Genomic DNA, 20,320 nt, shown 5'->3' with positions numbered 1-20,320 from the left:
GATGAAGTTTAATTGTTCTGTTTCAGTGAAACTATGTTCGAAGATAAAATAATATGTAATTGTTATGATTTTTGAAAAGTTTAAAATTTATTAAATTACAAACTATGGAAATTAGAATGAAATCATTTTAGGAATGCAGAAAATATACTTGTACTGCATGCATATATATTTTATTTTTTTTTTAATTTATAAAGGCATTTTTGTTTTTTTTTTATAAATTTCGTATTTGAGTGATTGAAAGTTAATAAAATTTTTAATATTTTAAAATTTAGAAAAAAAACTATTTTAAAAAATTTTCGTATTTATTTAATAGTTTAGGGACGATTTGTTATACACTAAAACTTTTTAAGTATTAGATCCTTTATAAAGTTTATTATTAGCTCATTATTAGCTTATGTAAATTCGTTCAAACGAAAACAAAATTTTGAAAAACTACTAAGATTTTAAGTGAAATCAAGTATAATGTGATGAAAAGTTTTCAAAAATTCTTATTTAAAGTAAAATATTTATTATAATATAAAAAAAAGATGATTTTTAAAATAATTTCATTTTAAATTTTGCTTTGATATTTTTTCTTGGTTATTAATAAAAATGAATTTAAATTTATAAACAATCTTATAAAAACAATAAATTTGATGTAAATTTTTGAACTCAACATGAGTAACATTAAAATTTTATTTTGATATATTTAAGTTTTGTATTAAAAAATACAAATTTGTTATCTTTAATTGAGAAAATTAAATTCAATCAAGTATTATAATAAAAAAATGTATAAAACTTCAAGTATGCAATATTAAAAATTAAAATTAGAAAAAATAAATCCAACAAGAAAAATCAGCTTTGAATTTATTAAAAATTTAATTATTTTATAGTAGTTGTTAATTATAATTATAATAATTATGGTAGGAAACAAGAATGTAAGCAATTTCTTAAAGCATGCAAACAATCTATTATTATTTTACTACCAAATACATCTATAAATAATTTTAATTTTTATAAACATTTTTGAGTTCTTAAATTTGAAAAATTTTTTTGTTGTTTTTTATCATTTTCTTTTTTTTTTTTTTTGCAAAGCAATACTATCTTATTTCACAATCAAATATTAAAATAAATCTCCAAGTATCAATTTTATAACACAGATATTTAATGAAAATTATTAATTCATTCAGAAAAAAAAATAATTTTAAATTTATGTAACTTAAAATGGTATAAGAAATAAAAAAAAAATAATATTAACAAAATTTAACAAGAACTAAAAAGTAAAGAAATAAAATTATAGCATTTTAAAAAATTTTTTGTTTTATTAAAATGCCAAAAACTCAAAACCAAAAGCAGAATAAAACAGTGATTCTCATTCTTTCTGATGATGCTGTGATGATGATGGTGAAGGTCTCTGTTGCGATGAATGATGTGTTGAATGATGGTGATGTGGATGATAATGATGACTATTACTTGTTGATATGATACCAGAAACATTGGCGCCAGCAGAATTTCCGCCAATTGCACCATTTGCATCAAAAGCATTTGTTGTAGCAGCTGTAACAACTGCTGTTGCATTATTTGATATATTTGTATTTGTTTCAACTGGTTTATTTGTATCTCTTCGTATTAAATAAACAGAGCCATCTGCAGCTTGTTGCAAACTGTACTCATTCGGAGAACATGGATTACCATCTGGATCACGAAGATACTTATAAAAAGAAAATAAAGAGAGATAGAAGAAATTATAAATAAAATAAGGATTTAAAAAATTATAAATTGCAAACGTAAATGTATAACTTACTTGGAATATATGTCTGTGTAAGGCTGCAAATTTGTTTGAAACTCTATTTCGTTCGGTTACCAACATATCTCTTTCTGAATAATATTGTTCTTTTTTCCTTCTAACTTCTTTTACTTCATCTTCTAGTGATAAAATTTGATCTAGTTTTCGTTTTCTACAATTTTGTGCTGCAACTTTATTTTTACCACGACGTCTTATATCTCTGATCAATGATAACTGACTTTCTGTTAAATCATATTTTGACAAGCGCTCATTAAATTCATCCATTGGCAAATTAATTATTTCATGAACTGGTATTGGTATATTAAGGGACCGTGCACGTTTTTCATCACGTGTCAAGTGTTCTTCTTCAGCTTTTTTAGATTTTTTATCACGTAATTGCGGACGTGGTGTAGAACCGCTGCCTTGTGGCAGAGTATATGTATGATTGTGACTAATAATTTCATGTGGTGTACGTGGTGTACGAGTTGGAAAATCTAAACCACCCCATCCATATTTAAAATCAACATTTGCCATATGATGTTCTTTGCCAATCAATGGTCCAACAGCACCTTCCATATTATTACTTGCGATGCCTGTTGAAGCAGTTGAATGAAGTCCCGTATATGGGTCATATTCATATTTGATTGAACCAGCTGTCATATGATCAACCGTATGAGGTGGTGGTATAACAGCACTGGATGCATGTGGTATAGTTGGTAAATTTGCAGTGGCTGGTTGATCTTGGAAATAACGTTTTCCGTACATTTGATGTTTTTTCTGTGCTACCGGTGGCTGGCGAGCGGAATCTCTACTATAACTGTAATCATGTGGTCTGGTTCCAGTTCCGGTATTAGTGGCAGCACTACCATATTTTCCTTGATGATAATCTTGAGCAGAATCGCTTCCTTCACCCCATTCTCCATCAGAAAGTGAAGGTACACGCTCTGAACCCATTGAACTGACAGCACTGTCACTTGAAGCATCTAAACGATCACCCGTTGAACCCATACCATCACTTCCTAAAGATGTGCCAACAATATTTCCGTCATTATTATGCATTCCAGCATTCCGTAAATGATTTGGTAACTGTGATGAATGCAACTGGCTTGAATGACCACTTGTCGAACCTAAAGCTGATGAATTATTACTCGTAGCATTACTGTCGACCATTCTCATCGAACAAAAACCTATAGAAAAAATATTTTGTGAACATTACAAATTACAAAATTTAACTTATTAAATTTATTTAAGATAAATTGCAATTACCTTCATTTACTCCCATGTCCATTAATTGTAAATCTTCATCATTTAAGATTGAATTAATAAAACCATCTGCTGTATGATTTAATTCTGATGACGTGTTCTAAAAAAGTAATAATTGAATATAATATGTACATAGATTTGTTCATGTAAAGATTTGATGTATTTTTAATTTTTCAATTTAAGCATGTATATATATGTAATTTTGTTTTATTAAAATTTCACTAACCGAATAGTACATCATGTCGTGTTCCATTTTATATGCTGTTCCACTTGCATCATTTTCATGACTAGCATTTGTCAAATGCATACTCGATGTTACAGCGGAACCCAAATTATGACCATAATGGGGTTGTGGTCCACCAAGTTCAGCTGCTAATGATGAATTATGTAGAACTGGATGATGTGGAAATTGTCCATGTTGCATTGGAGGGCCACTCTAATTTTGTAAAATGATTAATTATTTGAGAAAAATTAACAGGTACATACATATGTATGAGTTAATTAAGAATTATAAAAATATTAGTGAAAATTGACTTACTTGATAATAAGGACTTGGATAATGAGAATATGGTGCCATTTCTCCAACGCCAACTCCCATCGGATTGAACAAACTAGCTATATCTTGGAGCCTTTGCTCCATTGATACACCTCGGCTTAATGGAGGTACTCTTGACTGTAACAAAGAAAAGAAAAAATTAAATACTAACATGTAAGTAACTATTGATGTTTGTTCCAATACATATGTATGTTAAAACTTGTAGTAAACGCATGTTCATATCGTTTTAAACATAAAAAAAGTATAATTAAAAAAGTTCTATGTATCTTTTAGCTAGTTATGTTTACTGCCAGCAGTAAACGTCCCGGCCGGAAAAATATTGAGATCATCAAACATTTTAAATAAAGAACTTACTAAAATAAATCAGAACAAAAATTTTTAAACTCGTTTATATTCAAAAACTCCTTTTGACAAGTTGACACACACTTATGAAAGCTACTTTAAAAAGCTTGCTGTGTCTTTTTTTATTATTTCTGACATACGAGATTAAATCAATTGAAAATATGTACATATATAATAAATAAAAACAACTTAAATGTCTGTTTCGATATTATTCTTTCAGTGTCTTAAGAATGAATTTTAAATCAAATGAATCTTAAATTTAAATGTTATTACATAAAAAACTGACTAACCAGATTTAATTATTAAAATTTTTATTGAAAATCTTAATGCGAATATATTCTTAATTTTTAATTGAATTTCATTTTTTGGGTAAATGCAATATTTGTACCCTTGTTTTGTAGGTATATAAATTGTAAGAAAATTAGGACCCAAGTTTAAAATTTATTATTAGATTGTCATAAAATTAATAATTATTGAATATCTCTGCTATATTTTTCAAGGACTGTAAATCTATTTATTTTAAAATGTTGTAGAATATAGTTAAAATTTAAGAACATTTTATTTTACGGAAGATAACGTGTTATTTACATAATGTATATATTAATTTTTTGAATTTACCTAACTAAGTACATAATAATTAAAAACACAATATTATTTATAATTAGGCAAGTCGCACTGCAATGTTATTTTAAACGTAGCTATATATTTTAAATTTTTTCCTTTCTAATTTTTTAATGTTTACATTTTGAATTTGACATGTTAATTATTTTGTATTTTAGACAAATTAGAATGTCAATTTGAAGTTTATTAGAATACTAAGTTTGCTATTAATTTTTGTTTTTTTTTTTTTTTTTGCTATTTTAATAATCTTTTCTAATGAGAGTCATTTACAAGTTTTTCTTCACTGGTCTGGTCGATATTTGTTATAATAAAGTTTATATTTTTTAATAGTTGTTATTTTTTATAAAATAATACATATATTGAATGTCAATCAAGGAACAAGAAGAATAAAAAAAATAAAAACAAAGAAATGAGAAATAAAACAATGTAACAGTTCTAAAGCGTGTAAAAGTTACGCCGAGTTTTTATTCACCTTCTGTAACCTTTTAATGGTACTCATTTTATAATAATTGAAAAAAAATTAAAAAATAAAAATTAATATATTTTATATTATTATTTTTATATAACATATAATGATGTAATGTATATATTAAATGTATAACAGAATCTTTACATACATATGTATATATATAATATTTATAGACAAATAAAATGGATTTTATTTTATCATCAGACTGTGTTGTAATCAAACATTGTATAGATCGAACATTTAGAATGAGACATAAAAATCTATTTGAAGACCTATGATTAACTAATGAGTAAAAAATTAACAATTAATAAACATGTTTCATGTGTCAATTTAGTTTTATGCAAAATTCATTAATTACGATTTAAATTTTAAAAGAAAATTATTTTCCATAATATTTATAAATAATTGTAAAGTTTTGTTTTCAATTTTTTCTTTTATAATTAATACTGGCATAACTGTGCAAAGAAAAATAATGCACTAAGAATATTCAGAATTTAGATGCAATTAAATAACATTGGTTTTAGTTTTTCATACTGAAATATGTGAAGTTCGGGGCATGGTTGTCTTTTTAACCCATTCACTGCCAGACACGAGATATCTCGTAGTAAAATGTTCTTAAAATATACCACTACGAGATATCTCGTAGTTAAAACCGGGAATGTTACTTCTATTTAAAATCAATATGGCACAGCTAAATTAATTTATTTTTGTATACTTTGGCACAGGAATAAGTTCATTTTACTTGAAAGAAAATTTTTTTAGTTCGAGCATAAACGGAAAATCCCGAAAATTTATTTTGTTCTGGAATGGAATTTTATGCAATTTTGGAATGGAATTTTATAAAATTTAGTAGTGCTCAGTTTTTCGAGATTAAAGGTTGTTTGAGTCTCGAATTTCTATTTTTGTTTATTTTTAAGGAATTTCCTGTAAATTTTGTGTACATTAAGGTATTATTCAAGCAAATTAAATTTATTCGTGTTCAATTGATGGAGTTGTAACATTAATTTTAGTTGATTTTTGATAAAAAAATGGTGACTCATCAAGTGACAACGATTTTTCAGATGATGATGATGATTATATTCTAGAATAAGTTCTACAGGTCCTTTGTAGTTCTTTTTAGAATTTTACTTCATAATTTATAAAACAAGATAAAAGTTGAGAAATGACAGCTGGGGACAAAATGAAAAAAAGCCCTCGGCAGCGAATGCATTGAATATTTGTAAAATTTAAAATAAGATTTTTAAATCTAATTTTACATGTCTGTACCAACTAACCTAATCATAATTGAACATAATTACATCATAAATTGAACATAAATAATGCTTGCAAAATTAGTTCATATATGTACATAGTTAAAGTTGTATGACGTCAAAGTAACAAACTTATAATGGATTAAAAAATAGGAATTATGAAAATTATTAAAGTTTTTCAAAAATGATAAGTTTGTAAAGGAGTAGTTCACGTATGGTCCATAGTTGCTTCTCCTAAGTTAATACAACAATTTTTACTATGACTAAAACTGATCAATCCACAGACGAATGTTAAGAAAAAATTGTAATATAAGTCATACTGCATTTATTATTATCAAGAAAAATAGGACTAATATGAATATCTTACGAGTAGGTGATAATCTTAATATTCTTCAATTAAGTTAAGCCATGTATGAAAATTCGAAATTTTTAAAGTTAAAGAATTTTTTCTTTTATTATAAGATCGACTAAGTATATGTATAACATTGTACTGTTTGAAATTTATAGAAACATTCTAAATTTAATAATAGTTTTTTTTTTTTAATTTTTGCTCATTAAAATATCTTGAATATTATGTCAATAAAAATGACAACCATTTAAAGTTAGAAATAAATTATTAACAGAAAATGCTCCTAACTAGTAGTACCTACATAAATATTATGTAAATATGTATGATTACAAAAAATTTCAAGTTCATTTCAAACAAATTTGATTGATGTGTCGATTGTAGATTTGAAACAAAAAAAAAAATATAACTACTTTTTTTGTCTAACTTATGTAATTTTCGTTACAATCATTAAAGGATTATAATTAATTGATTCATTTATAAATTCAAATGACATGATTGCTTAATTATACATATATATGCATACATATACCATAAACAATAATGTAGTATTTCTAGTGTCTAAATTATTTTATTATTCAAATAATTAAGAACAATTTTTCAATGAAATCATATAAAATTAAGCATATATAAGAAAACAAGTTTTCGTTGAATCTTGCACTTTAATTATCAATATTATGGCATTTAGAATATTTATTTGTATATATGTATATATAGAAAAATAATTAAAATTCTTTTAAAAAAAACTCTAAGAGACACTGTTGAAATATTGTGAAAGAATTTTTAATAAAATTTATTGAAAAAATTATAGTAAACTTTTTATCCTTTGTACTGTGTAGGGCAACATGTACATATATATATGCATATATATATATATATATATAAATTTGCAATTTGCACTTAAACGTTAATTAAGGATAATTTTTAAGAGTATAAAATCTTAATGTTATATTTAGTTGTATTCTTTTTTCAAAAGATGTGTATTAAAATAACTACCTGTAATTTGACATAGAAAATCGGGTTATTCTTGCTAAAAAAATATTTTAGCTTAATGCTTTGCTTTGAAACTCAATTATATTTAATCGAATCGGGCAAAAAGTTAATTAAAAATATATACTGCAAAATAATATTTTATGTAAATCAGTTTAGATTAAATTAGATTTTTACATTTTGATAACAAATTCTGTTTTGAAATAAAAAGTAAAAACACATACGTCATAATATTTGATTTTGCAGTTGAATTTAGAATATTTAATAAAGTTGGGTAAAAATAAGCGATTATGAAGTAGCAATTTTCTCTTCAATAAATGAGATCTATGTATTTTAAAATTGATGTACTAAAATATTTGAAATTATTGCATAAATTTAGGATGAAAAAAAAGAATTGAAAAACACGCTGATATATTGATTGGATTCTGGAGTTAATTGCGTGAGTTGAAACAAATAATATTATATTTCTTTGATGGTTTCGAAATTGCCTTCTAGTTTTTTGCTTTTATAGAAATGTAGAAAAGCTTATGCAGTTTCGGAAATATAAGATGGCGAAAATGCTAATTTTACAAACTTGAGCGGCGGCAATGGAAGTGAAAAAAATTTCCGAAGTTAAATATTTTTTAGTATGTTAAAGCTACATAGTAAGATTTTAGGCCCTTACAATTTATGGTCTAGAAAAAAAAAGGCAATATTAAAAAAAAGCGGATTTCAGAAAATGGTTAATTTTGTCGACCATTTTATTATTTTGACAACCGTGTGGAAATTTCTTTTGTTTACTAACGTAAACTTTACCTCCGTTATGATGATTTAATTTTATCGTATATTTCGAGATTATAATTTTTCAAGTTCAAACGCTTAAAAACCTATCATTGTACCTAAATATGCTTTTACATAAGTATATACATTTTTTGTTATTTGAATGAGTTCTTTGTAATGTTTTAGTTTTTGTGATAGAAATGATAGAAAAATTAAAAGTAATACCCTGTACATGTATTTAAATCACATATTAAAACGTGCACATTATAACGTACATATGTTAAATTTGTATTTAGAGAATTCTTTGCAATTCTAACCATGAAATATGAATATAATATTATTAATTATTGTTAAATAAGCAAACAATATTTAATAATAATAAAAATAAAAATTCTTTTCTAAATATAATTATATAGGTAGAATATTTAACGTATTAGAAAATGTCATCACATATTATTTAAAACGAATACATAATAAGCAAATGTTAAAACACAAAATATTTATTTTTTCAAAAATTCAAATTTAATTTTCAGTTTCTCGTAATATTGTGCATAAACAATATAACAATTTTTTAATATTAATATAATTTTAAAATAATAATAGAATATGGTCAAAGTTAATGAAAATGAAAACGAAAAATAAATGAAAATGTGTGTATACGCCCTATAATCATTTTATTTGCACGCAATTCCCTTATTTTCGAACAATGATAGTAACAACAATGTATTTTATAGTTAGCTAAGCTGCTAAACTAGAGATATGATTAAAAATTGTTAAAATGAAAATGAAATTTTCTATATAAGTACATTTTATTTTTATATAAATTTTTACTATTATTTACAAAAGTTATACGCTTTGTTAAAGCTAAAAATTAATAACATAGCTCTAAAATTATTATTGTGACCAAAAAAAAAAATTTTATATTTTGTTTTAAAAAAATAAAAGGAAATTGTTTATATTATTTATGTAATTTTTTTGCCATTTTTTTTTATATCATAACAATTTTTCAATGTGAGTACAAGTTCAAAGAATTGGCCTTGATTTGTTCTAAAGAGGGCGGGGATGGATCACTTAATTTTTTAATATATAGAAATTTTCTCTATGTTGTTTATAATTAATACTTTTTTCCATAGAGTTTCCTATATTAGAATTGAATATTTTCTAATTAAAATTTTCAATTACATTTTATATTAAACTTAAGACTTAGAGGAAGTTAAAATAGGAACAAAATATATGTATACATTGCGTCATCTTAATGTAATTATTAAAATATATTTGGAATCGAAACCTTAATTCTATATGGATTTCTTTTAATAAATGTGCCCAAAGTATGTATTGTTTGTCAATAAATTTCTAATTTATAAAGCAACACTTTATGTTTAGAAGATAATCTTAAACTCTTATAATAAAATTAATTTTAAGAATGTTCACATTGCTTTCGTCTAGAAATATTTAATTTAAGTTAAAAGGCTTTCTCGAATTCTAAATAGTATTTAAAAATTAATGTATTAAAATTAAAACAGTTGTTTATCAAATAAAAGAGACAGTAAAAGTTTTTCATGTAAATTTAATTAATAAAAAATTCGAATATTTATAAAAAAATAACGAATATTAAAAATACATTGAATTTTAACTCCCGTTGGTTCATATATAAAAATTTTAAGCAGATTTTACTTTTAAATTACCCAACTATTGAATTAAATCTATTACAAAAGTTGTTGGTTTGTTATGCAAGCATCTTACTTAAAATGCTATGCCTTTATTTAATTTAAATTTTAAAATTATATGATAATAGAGACGTAAAATGTGTTGTTAAGTTCATTAACATTATTTTTGCATATTTATTTTTCTTATATAGCTGCCATATCAAATTGGTCTACTAATTGAATTTAGACGAGTTAATTTATAATTTTTATAAATTCAATCTCAAAATATAAAAAAAATATTATTTTTTTTTTTTGAAATTTTAATTTATAACGTTATCTTTTTTCATTTTTATATATTTCTTTTAATGAAAACTGTTATATAACAGTAATAAGTATATTATTTTTCATTTGATTAGTTAGTTGAATAAAATTAGCAAAAGTTATAAATATTAATTTTATAATATAAAGTAGATATTTTATATAAAATTTTATACATGTACATTGATTAAAAGGCCGACAACTGTTCATCAAATTATATTAAATTTAGAAAATTTTGAGCCGATTGAATCTAAAACAATAAGAAAAGATTCAAGAAACAATAAGAAAATTTTAGTAATAGAAAAATTTTTTTGTTAAGAATAAAGTCAAATAAGAAACTGAAATTTGATTTTATTGCAAAAATAAACGCTTCTTAGCTCCCTTTATTCTATATAAGTATATTTATTAATTCGTTAAGATTACCTGAAATTTAATAGTAATCCGCAATTCTCTTCAAAAAGGGATGACCCTTTAAAGTTTGTAAATGAAGTTTTTATGTACCATCACTGATATATTAAATTAATATTAAGTATTCAATTTTGTTAAACGATAGTTTTTAATATAAGAATTTTAAACTAATGCTCGATTTTTAGAACCATGTGAGATGTTTTAAGTGATTACAAAATTTTTAAATTATAAACTCTTACAGATATATAGGGTTTCTTATTTTAACCATCATGCAAACTATCGAAAAGCAAAACAATCCTCATTTAGAGATATGAAATGTGGCTATGGGATTGCCCAGCAAAATAGTCATAATTTAATTAGGAAAGGTATTAGAAAGAGAGATAAATAGTTTGGCTAGAGAGATACGGTATACTATGCAGTTAATTTCTATGGGGAAAAAAGCTAACAAAAGATGAGTTACAACACAAACTTATAATACATTAGCCATTAATTTAAATCACCAGAAAGTATAGACCACTAAGAGCAAAACAAGCTGAATTAGAATGGTCGGGAAGTCTTATTATTGCCTCATTCCTACGATACACATATTATAATAAGAATATTAAAAAGCTCTACTAATTTCAAGTTATGCGAATTTTCTTTTAAGAAAGAAACAATGCAGCTGAAACAAGCTGATAAAAAACTATATCGGGAATCATTCTACAATAGTTTCTTTAAATATATAGAGCATATTTAATATATAAAAGAACATTGTAATTTTAAACTAGTTCTCAAAGCTTATTTTATATTACTAAATATTATTATTGACATAACTAGGATGATAAAATGTAATTTTAGATTAAAGATTTGAAAAATTTCCAATTTCACTTAATTTTATAATGTCATAAACAGAAAACAAATTTACATTTACGTGTACATGATTTTGGGATTTCCCTGCTTTATAAAATATTTGTAAATTATTAATAAAATTTTTGTTTTTAACCTTCTCTTAACGTTAAGGTGCAACGTATGTAAATATAAAAATAATTACAATAAATTAATCAAATTCTTATCACTTTCATTCATTTTATTGATTTTTAATTGATTTCTTTTATAATATTTAACAAGTACCAGTTAATTACTAAATATTCTATATTCAAAATAGGTAAGGAAAACCAACAGATTGAAAATTTTTCGCATATAAGTAGAATTCATACATATATACATAATATGTGAATATTTATAATTTATGTACATTGGGTTGTTTGCTTAGATATTCGTATCGCAGTAATTAAAGTTATCCCTCACCTTTTTCTAATGATTTTTATAAAAATGTAATAAAAAAAAAAATTTAATTTTAAATAGTAGTAATTATAATTTTTTTTAAAACATTGAAGCGTTCTATAATAAATTTGCACAGTAAAACCCAAATTTGGCATCGAATTTAAAATTTTTGTTAATTATAATACCCTATTGAATATATTCAACGAATTGATGCACTAAAATAAAATAATATTATTAATAAATAAGTAAAAAATTTCAATTGAACCTGTTAAAAAATGATTGATTTATAATTGCTTAAAATTCAATATTAAAACAGTAAGTTGTTTAGATGGAAGCGGTTTCATATTAGGCAGCAGACAAGGCAACTGATTAAAACGAAACCAAATGTGCTAAAAAGTAGCACATTTCCCTTGAAAAATTTAAAATACGTTTTTTTTTACACCATCGTTTCATTAATATACCAAAATCATATTATGTGCATGCAAATTTATTGCATACTTTACAATTGAATTATTGAATTGAACCTTTTATGAGACTTATTAACAGTTTTTAATTAGAAGGGAATGGAGGCGGAAAAAAATATTCCGACAAAACTATTTATTAATTTCTATAAGTGTTAAATTCTTATTTCGAAAATTCGACATAACCATTTTAAAATAAGCAATTTTATATTTAATTGTATAATATTAATATATGTCGTTCTGCAGTAGAAGAAGCTAATCTCTTTATTTCTTCGTTTGCAGAATTTCAAGAATATTCATGATTTCGTTGTGGTAAATTGTCAAGTCAATTAAATTTTTAATTTCAATTACAATAAATTTATAGACACTAGGAAATAGGTTTCTCGCAAAGATGCACAGTACCATATTAAGTTTTGTTAAGTGTGCAGAAATTTCGTAAGCAGAGGTACGAATGAATGGACGCGGTAGAGTGAAAGCAATAAGAACTTTTTTTTCAATTTTTCAGTAAAAATGTACTAAAAACAAAATATGGTGAGGAAGACATCTCTCTTATTTTATAAGAGAATTTATCAGTTATATGTTCTTTTTTCAAATACAAAGAATGCAACGAGGTTCTACTGTACATTTTATAGATGTTATTTTAAATCGCAAAAATAATTCGATAATTAATAAAAAAAAACAAAAAATAAAAATTAAAAAGAACAATTTTTATTCAAATTGATTTGAGAATTAAAAAAAAAAAAAGAGTTAAAAATATTTTACTTTTTTTTACACACTACAGTAATAATGTATATGTATGTAAGTTTAATTGTTTGTAATCAACTCTTTAAGAAATGAAAAATAAAAAAAAAATTAAACGAAAAAAAATTATGGTAAAAAATAAAACAAAATCTCTACAAAGATTTTCAAGGCCTTCAAGGTTAAGGTAAATAATCAATCAAAAAATTATTTTTGTTATTATTATGACTTTTGTTGTGTCTCTATATACACATATACTTGTGATTTGTGTTTCTTATTTTACTCCTCGTGTCTTAACGTTGGCATTTGCTAATAATAATTAATATCGTTACTAAAGAATATGTGATTTAGACTCGAAATAGAAACTTTAACTTTTGTTACTGTTTAAAGTTTTTAAGTTATACTTTTTTAAAAATTAATAATAAATTGTGGTTACTACGTTATAAATGTAAAACAAAAATTGAAGAAAAAAAAATAATGAAATTCTTTTTGAGAATAAAAGAAAAAAGAAACAACGCACATGGTAAAAATTAAGTAGTTAAAAATATTTTTCTCTCATAAATATGAAATAAGAAAAATGCCGCACATATAGAATATACAAGCACACATTTATGATAAATTGCATATATTCAATAAATTTATATTTTGGAAAACAAGGTGTAAGTGTTTGTAATGAACCAATTCGAGTTAATCTTGCATAGTTAAACTAAATTTTGATAGAATGCGATTATACAATGCCGCACTATTAAAAATAAGAAATCTCGAAAACTTAGCAAGTAAAAATTTTTTCGAATACTCTATACGAATACTGTATTCCAAAATTAAAAAAAAAGAACAATATTTTAGAATTTTTTCAGATAAAAATTTAGTACACTTAAAAAATTCTTTGAGTTAAGTTTGAGTACTTCTTAAGCAATTCTTAAGCCAGCTATTAAAATTTCAAAACTAAATTATAAAGGTTGAAATTGTGTGCTAATAATTATGGTTATTTATGCCATAATATGTACATAATTTTGTGTAGAAAAAATTCGGGTATATTAAAATATTGATGGGTGAAAAATTATGTTTAAGTTAAGGAAACTTGTTACGTTGTTAGTTTAAAAAATATATTTTTAAAGTTTTACGTTATTGTTAAACGTAGAAATAACTATCATATTTGCATGTTCTCAAGAAAAGTGTATGTAGGTATGTATTCAAAAGAATTACAACTATGAAAATCTTGTTGTACTTAGCACAATTTTTTAACATACATTTTCTATTCTGACCATTCATATAGCAATCGTAATGTTGTTATCATACAAATTCCAGCAAATTGGTTCGTTCGATGTCTATTGTTTCTATGTAAGTAGAATGTGTAATTCGTTTACATTTATGTTCTTCTCTGTGTTCTTATGGGGAAATATATTTTTGCAGAATATTTTAATAATTTAATTTAATTTACCTTAATTTTGTGTCCTAATTGCTTTTACATTAATTTATTTAAATTTTTTCCTACAAACTCCTTTAGTTTAATATATTTTTTTGCCAAATCTTTTATTTTACTTCAGTTATTTATTTATTATTATGAATCGCCTAATTAATTATTTAAAACCAATTTTTTTTTGTAATTTAGAGGCACGTGACATTATTTCGTTTTAGCACTTAGCACCACATTAGATTTAAATCAAAAGATTTAAGCGGGAAACTTTTTTTCTGTAATATTTTCAATTTACTTTTGTGTGTTACTGAATTTTTTTCTTTCTATAGCATTATAAGAATTAATGCCGATATTTTTTGTCAAATTTATATTGTTAAAGCAACACTTTAGTTTTTTTTTCTATAAATTTCTTAAATAATCTGATAATAATTTATGAAATAATTTCAAAATTCAATTTATGTAAATTAGTTTGATATTAGATTTAAGAAACGTGTACAAAATCCCCTTAAGGAAATCTATAATATAATTGGAAAGAAAAATTAAGAAAAAACAAAAAAGAATAACACATAAATTTGATGTCGAGATAAATATCGAAAAATCATTTACGATCGCATGAATAAAAAAAAAAATGACTTGATTGTAAACTCGCGCCGCCGCCGTTCAATCTTAAACTAAAATCAACTGAGCGAATACATTGAAAAATCTCTAGGATTTGTTATTAATTTTTTCTGTTTTTCCAGTTTTTTTTCTTCTGTTTTATTTTTATGTTCATTTTTATAAAATGTTTTGTTGGAGTGTTTTTTTTTTCTTTACAAATTTACTTACTTATATACCTATATGTATTATGAAAATTTACAATATTACATACATACATATTTGTTGTGTATGACTAAATATCATGTGTATTGTGTACCTATAATCTGTGACAGGTTAGTATCATGTTATTTTGTTGTTGTGTTTATATTTACCCGGTTTATCCAGCCAGCCATTTAAAATCTTATAGAAAAACAAAACAGAAAAAAAAAAGAGTGAACAAGAGCGAGAGGAAAAACTGAGAATTCAATTGAATCGAATAAATATACAAATATTTTTTTTTGTGTGTGATGATGTTGCTGTAGTCTTTAACAACTGTAATCATAGAATAAAGGAATTATTAAAGAATAGTTGAATTAGTAGAGAATAGTTATTATGTACACAGTTTATTAATCACGAAACATGTACATATTCACTGCGTAATTAAAAGCCTTATTACCTGATTAAAGAGCATAAACAAATGTTCTTATTTATCTATAAATATTATAAAGTTTTGATTGATTTTAACAATTTTTCAAGAGAACTATTTTTTATTCAAGCTAGTCTCGAAAGTAATGCACAACCAAAGAATCAAAGTTCTGAGGCAAAGTTTTCGAGAATCAAAAAATTTAAATTCAAGTACAATCACTTTAAAAGAATTGGTCATAAATTTTGCTAAAATAATTAAAATTATTTACTATTTATCGATTTTTTGCGCGAAAGCAGCAATAATTGCCCAATAAGAAATATCCTTTGTACACGTTTGAATGTACACTTTTTATTTAGAATATTTCTCTTTCGCTTAACCAAGTGCGGCATTTTCATTTAAATAATTATAAATTATTTTAATTTTAATTTAATCAGCTTGAAAGTGTAATGCCTTAAACTCAAATTTCATTTACTTCTGAGATGCCTTTTTTTTGCTGGATATCGTATCCAGCCGACTTAATTCGGTAATGTCATTTCATTTTATAATTACGATCTATAATGCGTCACGTATATTTTTTTTTTATAAAACAAGTTTAAATAAATATTTTCAAAAATTTTAATTTTAGTAGAGTAAAACGTTGGGCGACTGCTGTTGTATTACATGAACTATCTAATGCATTGTATGTTACTTTACAAGTTATTTTATAGAAGTAATCCTTATAATTTGCTTAATTAAAATTAAGAAATGATAATTTTTTTTAAATTTATTTTAAGTGAAATATTTTAAACTTTTATTTAAATTACTGTCTTTTTAAATTTTAATTTGATTTTGCAAATCTAATTTGTAAAGGTATAATATGAAATAAGAGTAAAATGGTAGCTCAAATGCTTAAATAAACAAAATTTATACATTACGCTGCATTTGTATTAAATTTATATATGATTTGATTTAACGTATGTTCTAAAATTGCTATACGTAAGCTGTGTTTCTTACGTCTTTAATGAATTTTCAAACCAAAAACCATACAAAATTTACTTTTATATTAAAAATTTTTCAAAATTGTCCATGGAAAAAATGATTACAACATTTTTTAGTATATTCGATGCTTTACGTTTGTTATGATTTTATGATGAGAAGAAAACTAATGATTAAATGATTTTTTTCTCTTTGGTTACTTTTTCGTATATTTTTCGACTTAATTGTTTTCTGTTTCTGATTGCTTAGTTTTTTTCTTTTGCAAAATATTTGTTTTTGCTGTGTGTGTACATACGATGCTTATATTATGTTTTGTAATTTTATCATAATTGTAGTTCTCATTAGAATGGAGTAAAACATTTTTGAATGCGTTTTTTTTTAAATATGGGAGTTGAAACTTAAAAAACAAATAAACTTCTTAAAAGTGTTCGAGGTTTGAGCATGGGCCGTATCCAGTTTTTGAAATTTATGTAATGAAAATAATGTCTTATTGAATAAAATTTATTCTTACAGAATTTTGCATAAACTTAGGAGGATTTTTGAATAATAATTTTGTAAAAAATTAAAGGTAAATATTAGCATGATTGAATGCAAAATTGAATTAGAATTAAAGAAGAATTCAGTAAAATTAAAGATTTGATATCAATTATAAACTATTGAAAATTTGAATTCACTCGTGATGCCGCCTTGTAAGAATGTAAAAATTCGAAAACTTAGCAAAAAATTGGTGTGAGATAATAACTAATTTGAAATTACTTTTTACTCCATCCAAAATATTCTGTTTAATATTAATAAACACAAGTAAAATAATTAAATGTTTACTATAAGAATATGTTAAAAATAAAAATTAAAATAAATAAAAAATAATGTAAACTCATCACCCTTTACGTATTTACAGCAAAAGGCTTAAAAAATCGAGGACCTGTAATTATTAACAATTTCTTTTTTTTTTGTGTATAGTTAAAAGAACTTTCGTTAATGCGTTAATTGCTTGCATAAAAGTATTATTAAAATAAAACAGACATGAAAAAAAACACGATTAAATAAAAATGTTAATAAAAAATGTTTATTTCAATTTGTTCACAGATCACTGTAATAGCTCTGGGGCCTAGGATATCCCAACATCTCAACAGAAAAAAAGCATTAAAGAAAATAAGTTTGATTCAAGCGTGAAAATTTCATATTTTATGTTGAAAGCAAATTGGAAGAATAAAGAATATTAAATTTTCCATTTGATAAACAAATATTATATATAAAGGATTTCTTAATAATTTTCCATGTATTTAAATAATTTTTAATAATATTTTAAAGAATTTTTAAAATCTTTATACAATCAACAGCAATTGCTATAATATTTTTTTTTAAATTAACTTAGTATCATATTTGTTGCTGCATTAATGAATTAAAATTTTAAAGTGATTAGTTTAGTGTCATTAAGAAAAACTACCAGAGTTTAGCATTTATCGCACTTTTGTTGCTCAAGGAAAACTGATAAATGGACAAAAACATAAAAATTGATTTTTTTTTTCATATTTCATTATTGTTGTTACTATTGTTGTAATTTAACAATTAAGGAAGGTAAATGGGTGTTAAGGAATTTAAGGATTTATTATATTTTAATAGTTTTCAGTTATATTTACAATGCATATGTCAGTATATATATAATTATTCCATATATATAAATTTCAATATGATATACATATACATGTGTACATATTGTGTATATTGAAGTGAGAAAAATTTGCTAAGAAGCTTATAATGTAAGTATAAATAAAAGAAAAAAGTTGAAAGAAGCTGTCAATTTATGCGGCACTAGCGAGTATCATTTATGATAAATTTGATGCAATGAATGTTTGTATGAATTTTGCTGAATTGTTTTGTAAAAAAATATTTTAATGCAATTTCATAAGCAATTATCTATAAAGAAAAGATAAATATTTAATTATACGTTTTGTAATGGGTAAGTTTATGAAATTAAAAAAAAAAGTACAATGTTTTTTTACATTATATTATAACTTTGTTGAAAAATGTCATATGGTCATTTAACAACCCTATCCGTACATTTATAAAACTCTAGTCTCCTTAGAATATTGACTGAATAATATTGCGATTACAATATATGCGACTTGATGGAATAAGATATGCGACTGCTTTTTTATATTTATTATAGACTAAACTTAAGTCAGACAATCTATCTATGTCAACAATCATTTTCAAGAAAAAGAATTTTATTGAGTCCAATATAACACTTTAATTTTAAATGAAAAAAATGTCAGGAAGCATACTCGAATAAGCAATAAGGAAACATACCCAAATTTCTTAATCAAAAAATTAAATTAGAGAAATAAGGATTGCCCAATGTCAAATCACTACTATATTTTTTGTTTGTTAATAGAAATGCTAAAATAAATTATTTTCTATTTCCTTTTCTATTTAAGAAAAACAAAAAATAAAACATCACAGTAATACCAAGTGCAAGGGTAATTTATAATATCACTGCAATGTTTAATTCATTTATGCTTTTTTTACAGTAAAAATAATGCAATTAATTAGTAATTAGCAAAACTTTATTAAATAATTATAATTATTATTCGTACAAGTAGCAAATACAACAACAAAAATAACAACAATTTTTTGTTTTCTCTAAATTATTTGTTTTTCTCTCTCTATCATATTATTTCCCTTTTTTTCTGCTTTTTTTTTGTAATAATAGAAATTCACCAATATGTGATCAAAACATTATTACTGTTTTTACTTTCCTAACAACTGGCGTGGTGTATAAAAATTCTACAACACTTATATGTATATATAGATTTTGTGTAGACATGAGAAATTATTTTAAAAAAAATATTCAAGTGCATTTACGAGAGTATGTGAAATAATGTTGGACTTTTTGTGCTCGCAAATCATTTTTATTGAAGTTTAATTTGATTTTTCTTTTTCTTTATAATTAATAAATTTTTGCGGCTTTACCTCAAGGAAGATTATTATTACAGCGAATAAAAAATTATTTGTTTTTATAAAATTAATATAAAAGTAATTAAAGATTTTTTTTTAAGAAAGAAACAAGAAAAGAGGTGTTCATCTTTCTTTCATTGTACTTTCTTGCACACTTTTACACGTACATACATTTTTATATATTGCGCACATATGCATAAGGTCATTAGTGTTTTATTTACAGTGCTTTCTTTTATAAGCGTATTTTCCGTAAAAGTAAAGAAAATTAGAAAGAAGAAAAAAAAAATGAGTAGCGAAAGGAAACAGGATTTAAAAAAGAATTTTAATTTCTAATAATTTAATTAATAATTATTTTCATAATGATATTAAATAATATTATTAAGAGAAGGAAAAAAAAGGCTAAATTTAAAATTAATTAAGGTAGCAATCAATTTTAGAAAGTTCAAATGTTAATTATTATTTAAAAGGCGAATAATTTTTTAATTGCATTTTATATGCATAGTGCATATAAGAGCAAAATTAAACAATTTTTTTTTTGTAAAAAGGTCACCAT

At 23.7% G+C, this 20,320-nt stretch overlaps 1 protein-coding gene across 1 annotated transcript in view; it reads right to left on the bottom strand.

Annotated features, from left to right (window-relative positions):
- Nucleotides 1-562: 562 nt before the first annotated feature.
- LOC129612718 (segmentation protein cap'n'collar) overlaps nt 563-20,320 on the bottom strand; it is a 110,710-nt gene continuing 90,952 nt past the window's right edge. The window contains exons 6-10 of the mRNA XM_055526476.1: nt 3,567-3,701; nt 3,255-3,464; nt 3,032-3,128; nt 1,784-2,952; nt 563-1,690 (exon numbers count right to left, since the gene is read on the bottom strand). Of these exons, the coding sequence (XP_055382451.1) occupies nt 1,352-1,690; nt 1,784-2,952; nt 3,032-3,128; nt 3,255-3,464; nt 3,567-3,701 (1,950 nt within the window). The 3' untranslated portion in view covers nt 563-1,351. The remainder of the gene's footprint in view (nt 1,691-1,783; nt 2,953-3,031; nt 3,129-3,254; nt 3,465-3,566; nt 3,702-20,320) is intronic.

Source organism: Condylostylus longicornis, unplaced genomic scaffold (assembly GCF_029603195.1).
Source record: "Condylostylus longicornis isolate FDR11 unplaced genomic scaffold, ASM2960319v2 ptg000004l, whole genome shotgun sequence".
In the NCBI taxonomy this organism is placed as follows: Eukaryota; Metazoa; Arthropoda; class Insecta; order Diptera; family Dolichopodidae; genus Condylostylus; species Condylostylus longicornis.
This window is presented reverse-complemented; position numbering and strand designations above follow the sequence as displayed.